The sequence below is a fragment of the Myotis davidii genome, unplaced genomic scaffold (assembly GCF_000327345.1).
Source record: "Myotis davidii unplaced genomic scaffold, ASM32734v1 scaffold159, whole genome shotgun sequence".
Classification (NCBI taxonomy): Eukaryota; Metazoa; Chordata; class Mammalia; order Chiroptera; family Vespertilionidae; genus Myotis; species Myotis davidii.
In genome coordinates, this window is record NW_006291231.1 from 1073873 (window position 1) to 1096033 (window position 22161).

A 22161-nucleotide genomic window follows, 5' to 3' on the forward strand; every position below is an offset into this window, starting at 1 on the left:
CCCCTGAGTGCTCCCGGCCTGCCAGAGGTATGTCTGATCGCCATCTTAGGCCCGATCCCCCCCGGGGAGCTGGCCTAAGCCAGCAGGTAGACATTTCGCGAGGGGTCCCAGACTGCTAGAGGGCACAGGCCGGGCTGAGGGACCCCCCTCCCCCCCCGAGTGCACAAATTTTTGTGCACCGGGCCTCTAGTGTAAGTATAATATGTGACTATGTGTATTAACCTATATATATACATACCCATCACAATTATCTGAAGCAGCAAAAGCAACCCAAGTAGGTAGACTTATCCTTAAAAAAAGTTCATGTTCCCCTTTATCAATCTACGTAAGTTTAATTTTTGTTTTATAATATCCTCATTTCATGATTTCTACAGATTTAAGTTTTATATATTTATCAACACAAAATGCCAATTGTTCACATATCTTTCAAAAATCCTATTTAAAAGACAGTTTCCCCAATTTCCTTTTACTTTGTTTATTATGCTCATTCATAGAGCATAGTCTTCTAAAATACTAAAATCTAAGAATAGGCAAACTAAACTATTTGGACCTTCACATTTACTCTATTAGCTAGGCAATAAAATTACTACCAGAACTGGGATTTCCCTCTATCCCTCCCCTAAATGTCAATACAACTCCAATTAAGTGCCTTCAAAGTTCCAATGAGCTTATTTTAGCTTATCTACTCTAATCAGATCCTTAGTGGCTATTCAAACACAGAAAAACAGAAGTAAGTCTAAACCTTAGTCGCCTATAACTGTCTACTGAAGTGACCCCAACAATTAAGAAAAGGATTTTCCTTTTATTATATTCCCTGTAACTTCTATACATTTCTCATCAAAAGATAATGGGAGTAGCAGAAAAGGAAACAGGCATATTTCAACTCTACTGCCTGCTCAGCTTGCTTGATTCCGATGCTCCTGTCACCTGTACTGAAAGGTGACAATATGTGAAATTTGCAAGAGGCAATAAAATACAGTTTCGAGGTAATCAAGTATAATATGATTAAATTAAAAATATGTTTACTGAATTTAATATGCACAAGGAAAGGAAGTACAAGTTATTTATTTGGTCTTCTATAGTACTCAAATTAAAAAATTTAAAAAAAGTTCTCAACGATTGATGAGAATAATAGGAAGATTTTGTAAATAATAGAAATGCTGTAAATCTAAAATTAAGTCTATATGTACATACTAATACACCCTTGATCCAGCCAAACTTCACAACTCCTTTACTTTCCGCAGCATATGTAACCACAGCATCTCTGGTTGGAGTACTTTCTTCTCCATTTGCAAAGCCATCCTCAAAAGGTTCCTGGTTATAAAAGGAAAAATGTGAATTATGCTTAAGAATTATTTAAAATCACCTGATAAAAACAAACATCACTAAATACACTTAACCATGTTTAGAAGGACAGTACAGATTCCCAAGGACCAAGGTTTTCTGAATATCTTACCTAAGGAAAATGTAAAGCAATAAAGTGAAAGAAACTTTAATTATTAAGTTTTGAAAAATTTAAACCTTATGACAATAAACCCATTTTAATCATTTCCAATTTTAGTTACACTCTGGCAATGTCTGGAACAACACAGTGAATACTGTTTGCTCAGTATAGGCTAGCTAGGTCAGTCAATTCAGACCTTGTCTCTCCAGCCACAAATTCACATTGCCTAATTGACATCTTTACCATATCTGAAATTTCAACGTTAACAATTTTTTCCTGGCCGGCGTGGCTCAGTTGAAGTGTTGTCCTGTACACTAAAAGGTGGTGGGTTCAATTCCGGGTCAGGGCACATACCCAGGTTGTAGGCTCTATCCCCAATGGATGTTTCTCTCTCCCTATCTCTAAAATCAATAATAATAAAAAAATTTAAAACTCCTCTTCACCAATAATGAACAATTTTCTCTTTATAATCCATGACAGCAGGATTACCAAGGATCCCAACATTCACTCACAATTCCTGTTACTCCTTATCTGCATTCAGTCACTCAGTGCTCTTCACTTTTTCCTTTGTAATCTGTCTCATTCATACATGAGCTAGTTATACATGCATTTCCATAAACAGTGTTCCCTTCTTAAATTTTTACTTCATGTCTGATTCTATCATTTTTAGTTTTTTGTCCTCTATTTTCTCTGTCCCTCTGTCCTTTGTTCTCAACTTTTGTTCAGTCTCAATACACCCAAGTCATGACAAATTTCCAAACCAGTAACAGTGCTTTAAACAGGTCATAAAAGGGTAAAAGGAGAAGTTAAGAGATAGAAAATGTTCTAGATCTAGAGGCATGTCCCTAATACTATCCCCATAGTTCTTCCTCTACCCATATTCTTACCAGCAGGGAACAAATGATGCTATATTTCAAGCATCATTCTTTAAATACAGAAGAGCCAACTAAATTAATTATTATTTAATCCTGATCTAGATTTTCTATAGCACTTTTTAAAAAACCATTTTCAGTGGTTGATATCCTCAACAAATACATTTTCATAGGAACGAGCTGTTGCAAGTTCTGTGTTACCTCAGAGCAAAACCTGTCATAATCAAACTTCCCTATTCTCCTTGACCAATGTGTTAGCCAAGTAGACTCATTTAATTCTGTTCAATGCATATTGCTATATCTTTTTTCAAAGTACTGTCAACCTAGAGTAGCTCTTAGATTCCAATTTATATATTTTAACTACTGCTAATATTTAGATTTTTATGTAAAAAAGAAACATTATAATTAAGTTAGATCCAACAATGTCTTTAAGTGTATCTTTTGAAAATTACTTTACCTAAGCTTTTTAATGGTAAGAGAAAAATAATCAAATTTTCAACTAATCCCCATGTTTGCATTAACAGACAGCTATAACTTTGACTATGTGAAATACAGAGAAAATAAATCATTGAAAGATCACTAAGAACTTAAATGAATTTTAATGTTAACCACTTCTGATAATTCAAAAATCTAAGATAAATCCTAAGAAAAATTATAATTTACCTTTCAACAGTTTCAAAACTATTGTATCAATTATTATGTACTATTCTATATAGAACTAACCACTCACATAAAAAAAATTTTAATTATCCCAATCTACTAAACTTTTTTCAAAACTTTTGTTTTTCCATCCATTAATCGATGATCATTTGGGCTAATTCCACATTTTGGCTATTAGGAATAATGCTGCTGTGAACATTTGTCTACAATTTTTCTTTGTGGACATTGGTTTTCATTTACCTAGGAACGGAATTTTGGGGTCATGAAAACTTTTTGAAATGACTACTTCTGATAATTTTTCTCATCTCTTGTATCAGACTGCAGACTGTCACTCCTCATTTCAGTCAATGTGTCTGTCTACTGTTACTTCTTTCCCTTGCTTAGACTCATGTACACATGGAAACCAATAACCATTAAACTTGTTAGAAATATGTATAAATAGAAAAGAAAGTTGCTCTTTACAAGAGCAACCCACTTTTGGTTACTTCTACTGTTAGATGTCTTCTAGATGGTCAAGTATCAATGATGATCCCAGATTTTTTTTAAAAAAAGATCCTTCATAAGGACTGATGACTTAACTGTTCAATTATTCAAATAAAAGCCAGAACAAAAAATGTTTGTGTAAATTCAAATAACTACAGTAGACAGCAGTTGCTCAGTTTTCATTCTGATACTGTTCAGTTAATTTATGACTTTAAAGTATTACATAACCTCCAAGTATCACCAGAAAAAGTAACTGTGCATAGTATACACAAAAAGACATCTCTTTTTCCATCTCTGTTAAAAGAAAGTTAAAGATGTGTGTATGTAGTAGGCTACTTTCTCCAAGGCCACATATTGATGTGGGTATCTTACAATGCATAGGAAGGGATGCAGGCAACTTAAAATTTTTGTGTGGGTGTCTATCAGAATTCCACTTCAAAGTTGAAGGTTTAGTAGTAATTATGCTAATTTCCACTATATTGCGATCAACTATATTAAAAAACAGAGTAAGATTTTCTATAATATATGAAATAGTATTTTAACAGATGGGGTCCACATAAAATGTGGAATCCTTGCCCTAACCGGTTTGGCTCAGTGGATAGAGCGTCAGCCTGCGGACTGAAAGGTCCCAGGTTTGATTCTGGTCAAGGGCATGTACCTTGGTTGCAAGCACATCCTCAGTAGGGGGTGTGCAGGAGGCAGCTGAATCGATGTTTCTCTCTCATCAATGTTTCTAACTCTCTATTCCTCTCCCTTCCTCTCTGTAAAAAAAAAAAAATCAATATATTTTTTTAAAAATGTGGAATCCTCATCATGTTCTGATAGTTATATTTCAGAAAGTGTTAGTAATCTCAAATATACAACACAAAAATTAAAACACAAATATGCTATTATTTATAGTTCAATCAATATATTTAAATGTAATGAAATTGGGTTTACAACTGTATTAATTTCCTGAAGTAATAGGAAACCAAAGTAGAACACACATACAGGTTTCTCCCACTATCTAGAAGTAGAGCGTGACCATGAAGCCTTTCATAAGCTGAAATGACATAAAGCAAAGAAGTAATTACTTTAAAATGCATCTTGCTAACAAATGCACAAAATAAACTGAGATAAAACATAGAAGCCCACAGACAATTAGTTCAAAGCTTATGATAGCTTGATACCAAGCTGCTGAGTGCAGTTCCCAGAGAAGCAGGTTGGTGATGCCACTCTCACTGTGCCCTGCCTCCACAATGGCTCACTGCAAAACAAATACGGAATGCTATTTTTGCTTTTTGCCTTTTTTCCATAAAAGCAAAAATCCTTCTTGTTTTGTTTTTTGTTGTTGTTGTTGTTTTTCAGTTAGCAAAAATAGATACTAATCCACGTCTTTTTTATTTATTTATTTTAGAGAAAGGAGGGAGAGGGATAGAGAAACATCTATTGACTACCTCCTGCATGTCCCCTACTGGAGATTGAGCCTGCAACCAGTGCACATGCCCTGACTGGGAACTGAACCAACCACCTCTTGGCACATGGGTGGACGTTCACCTGCTGAGCCACACCAGCCTGGCTGCAGGTCTTAACAAAGTGGCATAAAACAAACTTTCAAAAAGTAGGGGTACCTGTATTTTGTTTCTTTAAATACATCAGTTTCAGAGAAATAAGTAAATTGTTGGGTAGGACATTTGGTCTGCACATTAAAACTTACAATCGGGAAAATTTCACACAATTATGAACTATAAATTATGCTGATACAAAGGTACATAAATAAAATCTTCAATCTCCCATTTTTATAGAAATGATAGGCTTGTTTTTTTACTGTTTTTCACATAATGAATAAAATGCCAAAAAAAAATAAATGATTTTATGCATAACACCATATTAAATGAGGTGGGATAAATTAATTAGGATTTATTTGGTGAAATAACCCTTCAAAAAAAGGAATACTGTGATTCTCAATGTACCAAGCAGGGATTGAGGGTGAGTGAGGTGAGAATAGAATGGGGAAGGGAGGAAAAGAGAAGAGATAATGGAAGACCCAGATAGGAAGACCCTCAGTAACTAAAAGGATCTCTTAACGAAAGAAATAGAGAACTACTAAATAATTATGTCAGCCTGAAATTGGACATGCTGAATTTGAGGAGTCATGAGATGATTAAAGAATTCTACCAGGCAGTTAAAAAATTCATGACTGGAATTTAGGAGAGGGGCCAGGCTAACAAGCCAGTGGGTGAAGCTATGGTAACAGAATGAAAAGAGAAACTTACAGAGAGAAGGCAAGAGGAACTGAACATTTTTCTGGGGATATAGAAAATACAAAGGGAACTTTGGTCTCTATGGTCATTATTTGTTTGCAGGGAGTAAAGAATTTTTACACTGTAAATAGTATCTCTCTTGTATACTCAATTTTCCACCTCAACTTGATCATTCTCTCTCCTTTAACTGTGGTTAACATTTATTGCACACCACTTCCCTTACCTGTCACCAGAAGCCCAGCCAAACTTGCTAAAATACTACAGCACATTCCTCAATACACAGCAACCTAGCTTTGCCACACAACACTGAACTAGTTTTATAAGACATCCATAGACCTCACTAACTTACATAGTTAATGTAAAGACTGTGTAAGATAAGATATTGGTTTACAAAAAATAAACAAGGGTGAGTGCTCACTTCGGCAGCACGTATACTAAAAAAACAAGGGTGATTATTTATTGAAGATGAAGAAAGCTGCAAAGAAAGAAAAAAATAGATCATTTTAGTTTTTCATTAAGACAAAGTCAATACATATTGGCTAATCAGCACCAGGCTGTCACAAACATGGGTCAAACAATGACTAATCCTGCCAGATGAAGACTAGGAAACCATATTGTATCTAACATTCTGAACTGGGAAATACCATTTAGATCCCAATCATCATTCATGTACCTTTTTACACAGTAAATCAACCTTACTCAATAATCCAAAGTGACAGAAAAAACATGAACAGGGAGCCCTAACCGGTTTGGCTCAGTGGATAGAGCATTGGCCTGTGGACTGAAGGGCCCCAGGTTCAATTCTGATCAAGGGCATTACCTTGGTTGCAGGCACATCCCCAGTAGCAAGTGTTCAGGAGGCAGCTGATCGATGTTTCTCTCTTATCGATGTTTCTAACTCTCTATCCCTCTCCCTTCCTCTCTGTAAAAAATCAATACAATATATATTAAAAAAAAAAAAACAGGGAAAAATTGGGGGGGGGCGGTTTAGAAAGTTTTAATGCATTTAACAACTGTTTATTCAGAAGAAGGTGCTGTGTACAAGGTAGTAGCTATGATAGAACATTCAGAAATTTTAAAATATAAACGTTTACCTCATTCAGGTTATCCAAACTCAAATTATTCTGGAAGACCACATCACTTAAATGCTAAAAAAATTCTACAACTACCAAAAGAATTATAAGTCCAACATTAAGGAAAAGCACACACGAATAAAGCCAATAATACAGCAATCTCTTCCAGAAGTTAATTGTAAATTCTACCCCAATTAACACTTGCACTGGGTGAAAAACAAGATGGAAAAGCCTAGTTAGCAGTGTAACAAACTGCCTTAGTAGTTAAATATACTTTATTGCCATATGTTTCTTAGCAATCCCCTTATAATTTGATATAACTACACAAACACTTTGAAAATACAATGGAAAGGGATGAGTTTTTTCACATGTCAACTGAACATCCCAGTATAATTCTTGATAAGAACTGGTTTATAGGTTAGGAAATAATTTGGCTTTGCATATTTGGGGATGAAGTGAACCTTAACACAATTCAAGTTTACTGTGACATACACCAGATTTGGGGTTTTGCTAAGTAATATTGCAAGATATAACGAAATAGTTTTTCTGCCTTCAAGAAACAAGTGTTTCTTATAAAATCTGGTTGTACATCATCCAGGTCTGGTTACTGATTACCTATTCGATAAACCAAGAATTCTTCATTTGTGAGACCCTCATAATCTGCCGGGCTACTTTAGTAACAACTACAATCTACTCAAAGCCAATTGTGTGTCAGACACTTCCCTAACGCTTAGGTGTCCTACTATCCTGAATTGACAATGATCTCATATTTTTTCTTTCTTTCTTTGCAGATTGTCCTATTGTCCATCTTTGAGAGGTAGGTACTACTAACCCCACTTAACAAATGAAGAAAGTCTTTTGAGACGTTAACTTACCCGAAATCATATATCTATTAATGTGGCAGTGCAGAGAATCCTCCAAATAGAATTACACAAGGAAAATTATTTTAGGTACCTATTTGGGGCAAGGGGACAAAAGATAGACAACTCACCCAACTCAGGAAACTGTCCTGCTTGAACTTCCCAATTACCCAGCTATTCTCACTCACCACCTTGCTTTACCTTTCCTTCTTTCTTTGCTTCCAAACCTAAGGGCTTCTGACACGGTCCTCATAAAAACGACATCAGTTCTGCACTGGATGGCACTAGAGGCATTTTTTTTTTTAAATCTCTGTGCTTTGTAGAAATTCCTCCAGGATTTACAGTGTCTGTGATACTCTGCCCTACAGGATGATCAAGACCACCCATGGAGGAGAAAGAATTGCTAGTGTCCAGACATAATGCATCTGGAAGGCATGTCCAATGTTTTAAGTATGAAATTGTGTAGTAGAGATATGTGTTTAGTTAGCTTTGGAAGTTTATTTGGAGGCTACTGTAGTAGAGAGAATAGGTAAAATAGGCCAGTCATCCCATTTCTATGTACCTAGGATTTTCTTTTTCCAATTAAAAACCACATGAAAGTGGACAGCACAGTTCAAACCTGTGCCATTCAGGGGTCAACTGTAATATTCTTCAGGAATACATAAAGGTAGTAAAAGTCATTTTGGGTGGGAAAAAGTCAGGACAGAGGCCCAAGGGAAATTATTACCCTTAAGTCATGATAACAGCTACTTTGATGGAAGGATCAGAAAATAGTGTACAGAGGCTGGGGGTGCCAGCAAGGTTCTGTTTCTTGACGTGGATGGTGATCATTTGATTAAGTTATATATTTATGTGTTTTTCTCTCTGCTATATTCCACAATAAAAAGAAAGGCTTTTAAAAGAGTAAACAAAAAATAAGTTAAGTGTCTGGTATACTGCCTGACATTAACAGAGTAAGTGCTAAATAAATTTTGCCTAATATTATAAATAAGAAATAAGTGATCTATTATTACAACTGCCCATGTACTGAGTTTAAATAACTGGATGTTGAACAAACACATAAAAATAAATACTGCAAAACATCAGTCATCTAGACTCTACTACATAGCTCTTAAAATTTGATATTGACAGAGTTTAAGATTACCTCTGGATGAACTTTACATATAAACATGGCATCACCATTCTGCCTGGTGAGAAAAGATTTATTATCTACCAGAGGCCTAATGCACAAAATTCGTGCAAGGGGCTGGGCCCTCACAGCTCTGGCTTTTTCCGGAAGGTTGTCCAGAAGGACATCCGGAAGGTTGTTTGGCTGTCCGGTCTAATAAGCATATTACGCTTTTATTATTATAGATACCATCAGCAAGTCAGTAGGGTGTAGTTAGTGTGAAGAATGTGGGTTTTGATGATCAAAGATGGCACTACTAGAAATATTTTTCTAAATAGGATTGAAGAGTGAAGTATTTTTTTTTTGTAACAGAGTTTTTATTGAAGGGAAAGGGAGAGAGAGGGTGAAACATCAATATGAGAGGGAAACATTGAATTACTGTCTCCTGCATACCCCCTCACGGAGATCAAACCCACAACTTAGTTTTGTGCCCTAACAAGGAATCGAACCAGCAACCTTTTGGTGCACAGGATGACACTCAACTAATGGAGCCACACTGGCCATAACAATTCTAGAAATGTTTTGCAACTTCTCTTTAACTAAAAATGTGCTTAGTAAATAACTTCTTCCCTTCCCTATTTCCTTTAGTGGCAACCAACATGCACGTTACAGCAGGGATAGCTTAGGTTCATATTGGATTAGCAAAACCTCTGGACCCAGCTTTAATTAAGCAAATTAAATCTTTACTAATGACAGCCAAAGGAGTGGAAGTCTTTATTTCAGGGCATGGTTAATATAAAAGAATTTGTTTTGTTTACAAGTATTGTATTATTGATTTAAATAAACTCCAAATTACACTTCAAAAATGTTCAAGGTCACCCAAAACTATGATTAAAATTCTAAAAACAAACCTCTGAAATAAAGTATTAATAAAGATACTTTAAAGATAAAAATTTCTAATATATTTTAATAGCATCTGCTTTAATACTAAGGTAAGCAAAGGCAAAGTGTTAATATCATGACACATAGCCAAATGAGTAACTAAAAATGATGCACACATATGCAAATTTAGATGCCAAAGTGGCTGGATTTATTCTAACAATTTTTTCATCAAGCCTTAGCCAATTATTTCATCCCAAAGCTACCAACTTTTCCTATCCGTGCTGTCGGTGATTGGTGTATTCAGTGTAATGCTCCCCATACAGACTACTCTCTCAAAACCAAGTATTGTTTTACAGGAATCCAATCTGCTCTGGTTAACAATGGTCTATTAATATCCAGTGGCATTAATGCAAAGCTCAAAACTCAAGTGCCACAGACAAAAGTGATGGTGTGGCCATGTGACTTTACAATAAACTGAGTCAGAACTGCTGATTGCAATTAAAAAATTCAGTCCTCTACCTAGCCCATCATGTTCATTCAAGACTGAGTTACAACAGAATGCATTAAGAATAGCATAATTATCATTTCAAATCCCATACAAGTTATTAATGTCAACAAGCTAATAACTTGAAAATATTTTAATTCAAATTACCAGAAAACTTGTACCTTCCAGTATTAAATAATATACTGATGAGCACTGACAGGTGTGACTCAGTTGGTTGAGCATTATCCCATGCACTGAAAGGTTGCTGGTTCGATTCCAGGTCAGGATACATACGTAGGTTGTGGGCTTGATCCCCAGTAGGGGGGTGCAGGAAGCAGCTGATTGATGTTTCATTCTCACATCGATGTTTCTCTCTCTAAATCAATAAAAAAATCTTTAAAAAAAGAAGACTATTAGGAACCTTACTAAAGTTAAAAGAAAAAAGTCCAGCTGGTGTGGCTCAGTTGGTTTAGTGTCAGCCCATGCACCAAGAGGTCACTGGTTCAAATTTGGGTTAGGACACATGCCTAGGTTTCAGCCTCAATTCCCAGGAGGCAACTGAACATGTATGTTTCTCTCTTATTGATGTTTCTATCTCTCTCTCCCTCTCACTTCCTGTCTAAAAATAAATACATAAGTAAAATTTTAAAAATACTTAATACAATTCAGTATACAGTTATCTAATGGTTAAAGTCAGATCTTTGATTGTTAACACTTGTCTATATAAGGGTATTTCAAAGTGGAGAACCAGCACATCAAAGAAAATAACTATGTACTCAGTTATAGGGGCAATCAAAGTGTATATCTCTCATCATGTTCTAGGACACTGCTTCTCAAACCTGGCTTTCTGAGAATCACCAGAAAGTTTTTCAAAAGCTACCTGTATATTCTTTGAAAGAGAGACATCTGTAATTTTTCTCCAAATTTTTAGAAATTTGGGGGTCACTGGTCCAGAAGAAAAGGAGAGGAAGACAGAAACCTAATTTCAAAAAAATTCAGCTTCATCAAGTATTAGTTATGTGGCTTTAGACAAATCACAACCTTGCAAAATGAGACTCCTACTCCAAGACTTTCTGAAAACCCAACTCCTCCAAAGATAGATTTGAAGACCAAATACAGATATGCAGCTTAAGAGTGCTTTAGAAAATCTAACAATTTATACAATATTAAATTCCACAGCCTTTCCAATTAATTCTCAGATAGAAAAAATATGAATTCCCTGATTCCACAAATACTTCACTGAGGGCTTTGTTCTACAAACCTTTGAGGAAGAATCCCATACAAAATTAGAAGAAAATTTGAATGTGAATAATTTTAAACTTGTGGTGAGTATTTAATGTGGAAGAAAAAAAGAAAGAAGGAAGAGAAAAGGAATGTATAACAGTAACCTCTGTGATGACAGAAATGTTCTATATATCTCCATTATCCAATACAATAGCCATCAACCAAATGTAGGCAATTATCACTTAAAATATGGCTTGAGTAATTTAATTGAAGCTTTATTTTTAATTTAAACTGAGTTTAACAGCCACATGTGACTAGTGATTACAGAATTTTAAAAAACACAACGCTAGAACTTTTAAAAATTTAAGTTGCACTTTTGAGAGACATGGATAAGGAAAGTCAGAGGAAATGGGAAAAAAAATTAGGAAGATTCCATTTATAAGATACTTTCTTATATTTCTTTTTGAAGGTATTTCTATTAGGAAAAGATATATCCATAAAGTGAAAGTGAGGAGTACAAATCTTTGAAAGTAGCACCAATTGGAAGTCAGAATGTTTGCTGCAAGTTCCAACCCTGGTGCTGCCTGTTACAGGCCCTATGATTCTGTAAGGGTTCCTTAGCTGCTTTTGAGTGTTAAACTCCAACTATGCAAATTGGGGCAATATGCCTGTCAAATGAACTATAGAGAGTCTACATAACAAATATAAGATATATAAAAGAGTTTAAGACTTTTTTGTACTACATTAATTTACTTTAAAAAACTAGTTCTATTATCCAACATATATTGATTGAGGGTGTGCTGTGTCAGGCCTATATACAAGGTACCGTGAATATAATAAATAGCCATAAACATAGTCTGCTTCCCATGCAGCTTGAAGTCCAATCCAGTTGAGTCAAATAACCATATTAATAAATATACATGAAATAAGTAGTTTAAGGTAAAGGGGGCTTGTTCTGGACCAGAGGACAATAAGGCTTCCTCTCTGAGGAAATAAGGATTAAAGAGAAATCTCCAAACTGAAATGTTAACTGTGTGTATAAGGTGGAACGGAGGAAGAGTTCACAGTATCATAAATAGTTCCTATGGTCAAAGGTATTGTGCCTTGGAGTAATTTTAACACTCAAGAAGTAGGCCAGAGCTAGACAATGCAGGGCTAGTTTTAAGTTAATGGATGACATAATCAATTTTCTGTTTTGAAAAGATACTTCTGGGCACAATAGTGATGGGAGGGCACAGTGAATTCAGAGAACCCAGTTAGATTACTGTAGGAGCGATGTGCCTCAATTGGGTCTAGGTTGGTAGTAGTGAAGGTAAAAAGAATATTTAGGAAATAAAGGTGACAGGACTTGGAGATGAATTGGATGCGAAGGAATGAAAGAAAGTGTCAAGAATGACTCATGTTTCTAACTTGTGCAATATGATGCATGGTGGTACCATTCATAGAGACATAGGACACACTGAAAGAATGCTTGGGTTGTTCTGTTTCCGAAGGGGGAAGGAGGCAATTATAGGTTTGTAAGTCTGGGGTGCCTTTGAGATACAAAGCAAAAATGTCAGCAGGCATTGGATGCCTAGAACTCAGAAAAGGGGTATGGGTGGGTGACAAAATTATCTAGGGAGAGAAGAAAGAAGCCAGAAGAAAAGCCAGAACCAAGCCTGGAAGGTGGCTCTGTTTAGAGATAAAGGAAACTGCAAAAGACACTGGACTGAAAGAGCCAGAGAGGGAGAAAAATGAAAAGACAGACTACTGCCTTGGCCTGGTGAGTCAGTGGTCAGAGCACCATCATGATGCTCCAAGGCTGTGGGTTCCATCCCCAGTCAGGGCACATACAAGAAGCAACCAATGAATACATAAATAAGTGGAGCAACAAAATGATGTTTCTCTTCTTCTCTCTAAAATCAATAAATGTAAGTTTAAAAAAAAAGGAAAGTGCTATATGGAAGCTGAGGAAGTGATGAAAAGGCTGCAAAAGAACATTAAATGCTATTGGAAGTTTTAATGCTGCTGGGGAGGAAAAAAAGGTGTCCTGGAATTGGTGATAAGAATGGAGATGACCGCCCTAGCCGGTTTGGCTCAGTGAATAGAGCTTCGGCCTGTGGACTGAAAGGTCCCAGGTTCAATTCCGGTCAAGGGCATGTACCTTGCTTGCGGGCACATCCCCAGTAGGGGGTGTGCAGGAGGCAGCTGATCAATGTTTCTCTCTCATCGATGTTTCTAACTCTCTATCCCTCTTCCTTCCTCTCTGTAAAAAATCAATAAAAAATTTTTTAAAAATAAAAAAGAATGGAGATGACTGGTGACTTTAACAACTATTTAGGTAAAATGATGGTAGAAGTCATACTACAGCAGATGGTCATGGATCCTTTAAGTTTCCCTCCACAGGAGTAACCAAGCCTGACCTACCAAGCCACCTTACCAAAAAACTCCAAAATGATTTGCATACTGAACTCGAAGCTTACACTAATCAAAGAACTAATTCACACCACTGACAAAGAACCATGCCAGGGGTTTTTAGAATTCTTAACCTAAATGAATATCTAATTTGTGAATGTTCAGAAACGGCATAGTGAACATTTAAAGCAGAGAAATTTCTGAGCCCAAGGGTGGTACAAACACACCTGCCTGTTATTAGCTTCTGCAGAGAGATAACATTCCACTAAGCTATTTTTGCTTTTCAGATTTTCCCCTTCTTCTAATTAGAAATCCCCAAGTTCTTTATCAGCTCCATGGTTTGTATAATTGCTTTAAGACAGTACTGGTTCTAGTGAAAAATGAAAGAATAATAAAGCCACTGGCAGATGACAGCTTTCATATTTTAAATAGGAAGCCATTGATGTTTTTAACTTCAGTATTTTAAGTAGTTTTCCCTAGTCTGTCCCTCAACACTTTCACTTTATGTTTCAGCCTATTAGTTCCCCACCCCTTTGTATTCTCTTTGAAAAATTGATTTTCATGGCTTTACCTAAATTTGTAGCATAAAAGCACATTTTTATGCGATTATTTAAAAACCCATTTTCTTAAGTTCTTTTCTTTCACTAACCAGTAGCTGCAATTTTATGTGTCTGCTCCCTTGTAGAACTAATTTATAAAATGAAACCCAACTCTTTCGTCCACCTCTCAAACTTGCTCTTCCCACAGCCCTCCCTATCTCCATATCTACAGACTCCATTCTAAACAGTGGAAAACCCTGGCATTAATCTTTCCATACACCCCTTCATCTAAACCATCAGCAAATCCCAACAGTTTTACCCTTTAAACATACCCAGTATATGAACAGGTCTCACTGTATCAAACACTATTACTACCTTAATAAAAGGCCTATCATCGTGACTGAAATACTGCCCTAACTGGTCTCCCGGCTTCCACCATTACCCCCTTACAGAAGGATATTCTCCACAGAACAATCAGAGTGATATTTTGAAAACATAAGTCGGATCATGTCAAGTCTGTGCATTAAACCCTCCACAACTCCCTCTCTCACTCAGAGTGAAAACCTAAATCTTTATCATGATCTACTTATTTTTTCCTCACTCCTGCTTTGACCTCCTCTCCTATCACTCTCCCCCTCGTCACTCATCTTGCTGGCCTCCTTATTTCTCAATCCAAGACACTCCCATCTCAGGGTCTTAGTTTGTGCAATTCCTCTGCCTAGAGCAGGGGTGGGCAAACTTTTTGACTTGAGGGCCACAATGCGTTCTTAAACTGGACCGGAGGACCGGAACAAAAGCATGGATGGAGTGTTTGTGTGAACTAATATAAATTCAAAGTAAACATCATTACATAAAAGGGTACGGTCTTTTTTTTTTTTTTTTAGTTTTATTCATTTCAAACGGGCCGGATCCAGCCCGCGGGCCGTAGTTTGCCCACGGCTGGCCTAGAGTGTTCTTCCCCCAGGTATTTTGCATGGGGTGATCCCTTACTCCCTTCTAGTGTCTGCTCACATATCAGAGAGGCTTTCTCTAACTACTCTAAAACAGCATCACCCCAGCCATAACCATGTATCTCCTCCAATTATATCTGACCTATTTGTTCATTGTCTCCTACTATTAAATGAAAGCCCCATGATTCTGTTGTGTTCATTGCTGTATTATCCCCAGCACTTAGAATAGTGTTGCTGGTACCCAATTTGTTGAATAACCAAATTCATATTTGTTTTACTTCAGCAAGGAACCAATTTGATTAGTACCACAGACTTTCCAAACACATATATGAAATATGTAATTAAATATTAATGAAGCAAGCACACTCAATACACAAGAACCAAGAAACATTATTTCTGTCCTTTAGACTCCAAATGCCCAGCATTGGAAATACGAATCTGAACACAAATATACATAGAGAAAACATCAATTATGATAGCATTGCACAGATTATTTTCCACATTTTAAATCCCCAAATTTATCTTTCCTTTTACCCAGGCAGTCAGTTGGTGTATACTTGGAGAATGTATACAGTATTATGGGTAAACCAGACTTCAGTGCTGGTGGCATAGGTTTAACAGGGTGAAGCCTCTGGCAAAAGTGTGAAATAATCCAATCTTGACTTTGCTATATACAGGTATTTCATATCAGGGTCCTAATTTTACTCAGTCCTGGAACTACTGTACTCCCTAACCCCAGGGATATGGCCCATTCTTGTTCCTTCAGGGTGACTTTTAAGAACTCAAGCTATATACTGAATTAGTGGATGAAATTTCTTGTCCAAGAATCAATACAGCCCACTCGGAAGCAGTTACAGGCATTAGAGGAGATAACATACTTGTTTCTGTTTTACAGGAAGTCTTTGTTAAGTGGGAGGAATTGTCCACCCTGAGACATTCAATGAACAAATCTTTATTAAGTACCTATTCTCTATATGGAGATGAATGAGATACAAGTTCAGATCCAATGAAAGAGAGTCGTATCATACATCATCATAAGAATTCCTCCTCGTTTCTGTTATGTAGTCACTAGAGGCCTGGTGCACGATATTTGTGCACTGTGTGTGTGGGGGGGGGGGCGCTGCGGTGTCCCCTCAGACCAGCCTGTGCCCTCTCGCAGTCCAGGAGCCCTCAGGGGATGTCCTTAGGCCCACTAAAGTCAGACATCCTTAGCACTGCCACAGAGGCAGGAGAGGCTCATGCCAGCCATGAGCCCGGCTTCTGGCTTTGCGATGCTCCCCCTGTGGGAACGCATTGACCACCAGGGGGCAGCTCCTGTGTTGAGCATCTGCCCCCCTGGTGGTCAGTGCACGTCATAGCAACCGGTCATTCTGCCATTCAGTCAATTTGCATATTAGCCTTTTATTATATAAGGATTCCATTCTCAGGAGGTCATGGTAGAGAGGTGATGGTGGTAATCCCCATTGTGTCCCCCTCAACCCCCCTGCCATCTCAGAGCAGGTCTGGGGGATAGGCAGGAAGAAAAGGTAATAAGAAAGCCCTGGCCTGTGTGGTTCAGTTGGTTGAGTGTCATCCTGTGCATCCTCTTATGCACCAAAAGGTTGCAGGTTCAATTCCTGGTCAGGGCACATACCCAGGAGTGTGAGCTAGATCCCTGGTAGGAGATGTGCAGTAAGCAGCAGATCAAAGTTTCTCTCTCACATCAATGTTTCTCTCTACCTCTCCCTTCTTCTCTCTCTAAGAATCAATTTTAAATAATCTTTAAAACAAAAAAGATAATAAGAAAGAGGATACTATATCCTGGCATTGGAGTCAGAAAAACCTGGGTGTGAATTCCACCTGCATCACTTTCTATGAGCGTGACACTAAGCAATTTCTTCAGCTTCATGAGCCCATTTTATCATGAGTAAAATGTGTACAAGACCTATTTCATAGTAATTAAAAAATTCACAAGCTTAGTAAGACATAAAAGACACTTGATGATATAGCTGTTCTCTTTAATGCTCCCTTTTTATTAATAAAAAAGGCTAAAGCCCTAACTGGTTTGGCTCAGTGGATAGAGCGTCAGCCTGCAGACTGAAAGGTTCCAGGTTCAATTCTGGTCAAGGGCGATTAGAAAAAAAAAAGGCTAAAATAGGCCACATACCACCAGCAAAAGGCTCCCAAGCCATGGCCTAAGGACAACTGTGCCAAGGTAATGTTACCTTTTAAAACTGTTTTAATAATGTTTTATCCTGGCCAGGTATCTCAGTTGGTTAAAGCACCGTCCCGATATGCCAAAGTTCAGAGTTTGATCTCTAATCAGGGCACATACAAGAAACAACCAGTGAATGCATCACTAAGTGGAACAACAACGTTTCTCTCTCTCCCTTCCTCTCTCTCTCTAAAAAAAAATTTTTTAAAAATCAATCATTTTTTTAAAAAAACCAGTGATTTCAAATAACAATGCTTTAAACCTAGTAGGAGCTATTATAGATTGTCTACACCATATTTTTCCACATTTGATAATCATGCTACCCTCCCTCCACTTTTTTTCTTCCTGTAGAGGCAGGAATCATTACTTTGGGTTGATTTTTTGAAATTCTTAAAAAAAACAAGACAATTCCAGGCATTAGCTATGAAGAGTTTCTGCCTTCTTGAAAACTTTTCTCTCAGCTTTCCTGAAACAGCTCTCCTAGTTATTTCTAACCAGCATAGCAGCTCCTTAATTTCCTTTGCTAGTGTCTCCTCAATCTCGAACAGACCTTCCTTTAGACATTTTCTAGGCCTAATCCCAGACCATATACCTGTTCTCTTATCTATGCACTCTCCTTAAATAATTTCATTCATAACCTTAGACACTATACACACACATACACATATATATGATTTTTATACTTTCTAATACACACACACACACACACATACACTTTTCTACTCCCCTCCCTCATAATGATTCATGGACTAAGATGTCTTACAGGCTACTCAGAATTCTTTTTTATATTTTTTTAAAATATATTTTATTGGGTTTTTTTTTACAGAGAGGAAGGGAGAGGGATAGAGAGCCAGAAACATCGATGAGAGAGAAACATCAGCTGCCTCCTGCACACTCCCCACTGGGGATGTGCCCACAACCAAGGTACATGCCCTTGACCAGAATCGAACCTGTGACCCTTGAGTCCGCAGGCTAACGCTCTGTCCACTGAGCCAAACCGGTTAGGGCCAGAATTCTTTTTTTTAATCCCTCAAATTTATTCCTTCTCCAGTATTTCCCATCTCAGGCAACAGTACTGCCATCTATTCAGTTGCTCAAGACCAAAACCTGGGAATCAGCTTCTTTCCCACTCCCACATTCAATCCACCTACATCCAATTCTATCTGCCACCTGCCTTATTATCTGTTACCCAGACCAAGTGAATAGCTTGGATCTCCCTGCTTCCATTCTTGTTCCTGCCAATCCACTCTCCACCCAGCAGTAAGCAATGTTAAAACAAAACAGATCATGTTGCTACCTCACATAAAATCCTTCAATCACTTCGGACTACATTTATAGTGAAATCTTACACTGGTCACCTTATGTTCTTTAGATATATCCCTCTTTCACCTCACTACCTTCACAAATGCTGTCTCTTCAGCCTGGAATGTCTTCCTACCATATCTTCAAAATCCTTAAAGTTTCAGCTTCAATGTTATATACTTCTGGAAAAAGGCTTCTCCAACCCAATTAAAATTAGGTCCTATTATACCCTCACTAGAAGCCTATACTTTTCTTCCCTAGCATTAAAAAAATAATTATAACTATGTTATATGTACAACTATTTGATTAATGTATGTTTAAGCAGAGTCAGTATCTGTTTCCCTAATCACTGCATCATTTCACAGTGCCACAGCCATGTGTCCTTTTACCAATAAATATTTGAAACAGAAAACTCATGAGTCCTGGCCCTAGAATGGCTGCATAATACAGCAAGATATGCCATGGATATTTAACTATTTCCCTTCAGTTGAATTTTTAGGCAAAATACTTTTTAAAAATCACAGTGCTAGGCAATGAAAGGAATCCAAGTAGAAGGAAGACAAGTTCTCAAGAAGTTTCTGGAGTGCCTGTCTTTTTACTTTTTTTGTTCTTCCATAGTTCCTAGCACACAGATCCCTGGTAGATACTTAAAGCATTTAGTGACCAAAGTACTACATGATAATCAAAGTGATAGAATTAAATGTTACAAAATTCTACATAATAGGGTTCACTGAAGGCTAGAAGCAATAGAAAAATGTTTAAGGAGCTAGAACTCAATTTAGATAGGGTGAGGAATAACTTTTAGGGATCTGCCCAACTTACACTATCACTCCTCACCTGCCCCCCTTCAATAGCAGTATGACCAGATTTGTACTCCTTAACACAAAACATTTCTATAATCCATTTGCTGAATTCTAAACAAAATTATCTTCAATATGAGCTTCTATGCTTAGTTAACATATATTAATGAAACTTTTTTTGGCCATAAAGGACCTGAGTGGTAGATGATAAAAAACTACAAAGAATTCATTATACTATCTGTTGCATAAATGAAACTTAACAAAACATTTTACATGCTACATTCATTTAATAATGTAGGTATTAGGATCGAAAATTGAAATCCTAGAGTTTTAACTATGTACTTTCTGAAGGACCAATATAAGATCAAAATAATAACTACATTAGCTATTATTTTCCAAGCACTGCACATGGGACTTTCTGTGCATTCCCACCCCCACCCCACCCCCCACCCCCAATCTTCAGAATAACCCTGAAAGTTGAAAAAACTGAGGCTGACAAGCTGGGTGACTTCAACGACTATACAGCTTACAATACAGGTGTTCTTTTTTTAGACAATGTAAACTGAACTAAAAATGCCAAAACAAACATAAAAACCCTGAAGTTTTGGAGAACTTCACATGCTTGGTTACTGAATTTAAAATAACAAAAGTTTTCCTAGGAAGCATACAAGTTCAAGGAATATAACATCCTTTCATTTAAAAAGTCTTTCTAGCTCAGCTGATGTGGCCCAGTGGTTGAGAGTTGACCTATGAACCAGGAGGTCATGGTTTGATTCAGGTCAGGGGACATACCTGGGTTGCAGACTTCATCCCCAGTAGGGGGCGTGCAGGAGGCAGCCAATTAATGATTCTCTCACATCACTGAAGCTTCAATCTCTCCCTCTCTTCCTCTTTGAATTCTATATATATAGATACATATATATATCTATATATAGATACACACACACACACACACACACACACATAAAGCCTTTCTAAAACTCATGAGTAAATATAGAGTGCTTTACTGCCAAATTACTCCGCTTTGGTGAAATATATCTGAAATTTACCTGCATTAATAATTTCAATAAAAGTTCTCTTAAAAAAGGAAAATTACCAGCTACATAGCTACTTTACAAAGATTTTTAGTTTTGAAAGGAAAAAATAACAGATTTGAGAGAAAATACAAGAGTATGAGTGTTATAGAAAGTGTTTTTCTTTTAATATAACAAAATACCACAATAGAATAACAGTAGCATTATCCAAAGCCAAATGATGCCAGGCTTCTAATCAATAAGCTGTTAAGGGTTGAGACATCTGTAATTATTTCAAACTGTATGAATGCTACATTATCAAACACTGGGACAAGTAGCTTTGTATGAAATGACTGTATGAGATCAAATAATCACATCAAAAAGAAATTACATACTTCTGTATTTAAACTTTACATACTAAGATCTTTTCAATCTGTATGCTACCAACTCTTTGCATTCACCAGATTTCATCAATGTAGTCATTACATATTGTAAAAGCAAACTTCAAGTATTCCCATAAAATAGTTAATTAGTTGAATCTCAAAAGCATCAATGTTATCGCGAAATATCAATTTTGTACCATCAAGAAATAAAAGTCGTATGTGGCCATAAAATGGAATTACAGAAACAGTATAGGGATGATTTTCTGTTAACAAAGTATAACTATGCAAGACCCCACAAAGTCTTTCTGGACTTCCTCCGCAGAAAAAAACTCACTGCTGCTCTCTCTCAATCTCTCCTGTGCGCCCCCTCCCCCATCTTATTTTTTATAGACTTTTAACCGGAAAGGTTTACATTAAAAATGGATTTATAGCATTATCAAGAACAGCATGTCTCTAGATTTATGATCTTTGCATATTCAAGGTTGCAGGAATTGAACTTTAATAATTCATGGACCGCAAACACGCCCTGTTAAGGTTTTTCCCTCCAACACTAAAGTTCCTACCCTTGGGATCCCTAATGGGTGTACATGAGCCATACAACAATACAACCTTTTAAAAGGACACAAATGGTAGGTTTGCTCTCCTGAGACGTCCTCACCTAAACCTCCTGCACATTCCCTTGCGGGCCCACAAGCATAACTGTCATGCAGAGAGATGGTTAATTGTTCAACGCGGCTGAGAAACCAAGCGTAATTGAGATACATAACTGGATGGGGAAGGTTGTTAAATGCAGCCTCTCCAGTATCGAGTAAGTAGCCTAACCCGCTGCAAACTTTTAAGAGATTAAGTTACATTCCTCTGCAATTCCACCCTTGACAGCTGAATCCAGAGATGCCAGCGAGTCGTGCACATCCATTCGCGCCACCTCACCGGGGGAAAGCAAGAGGCCACATCCTGTGGCCGGCGCTGACCCGAGGTTGGGAAAGGAGGGAGGGCTGGCGAGAGGGCTGCAGGGGGAGGGCCGGGAGAGCTCACCTTCTCCAGCTCATCGTGCAGCTCCGCTAGGCTGGGACGGAGCAACTTCTCACCCAGCTGGGCCACGGTGTGCCGGTAGTGGTCGATCCTGGGCACAGCGTCCATGGTGTTGTGGCCGAAGGTGCGCTGGTAGTAGGTGTTGGTGTGGGTGTCATAGTAGTAGTGCTGGTGGTGCCCGCTGCTGCCGCCGCCCGAGTGCAGGCTGCTGCCCTCGCTCA

The 22161-nt window shown here is 37.5% G+C and overlaps 1 protein-coding gene across 1 annotated transcript in view; it reads right to left on the reverse strand.

Annotated features, from left to right (window-relative positions):
* Window positions 1–22161, reverse strand: part of SLC12A2 (solute carrier family 12 (sodium/potassium/chloride transporter), member 2) — a 91192-nt gene that overhangs the window by 67526 nt on the left and 1505 nt on the right. The window contains exons 2-3 of the mRNA XM_006764369.2: window positions 21944–22157; window positions 1195–1314 (exon numbers count right to left, since the gene is read on the reverse strand). Of these exons, the coding sequence (XP_006764432.2) occupies window positions 1195–1314; window positions 21944–22157 (334 nt within the window). The remainder of the gene's footprint in view (window positions 1–1194; window positions 1315–21943; window positions 22158–22161) is intronic.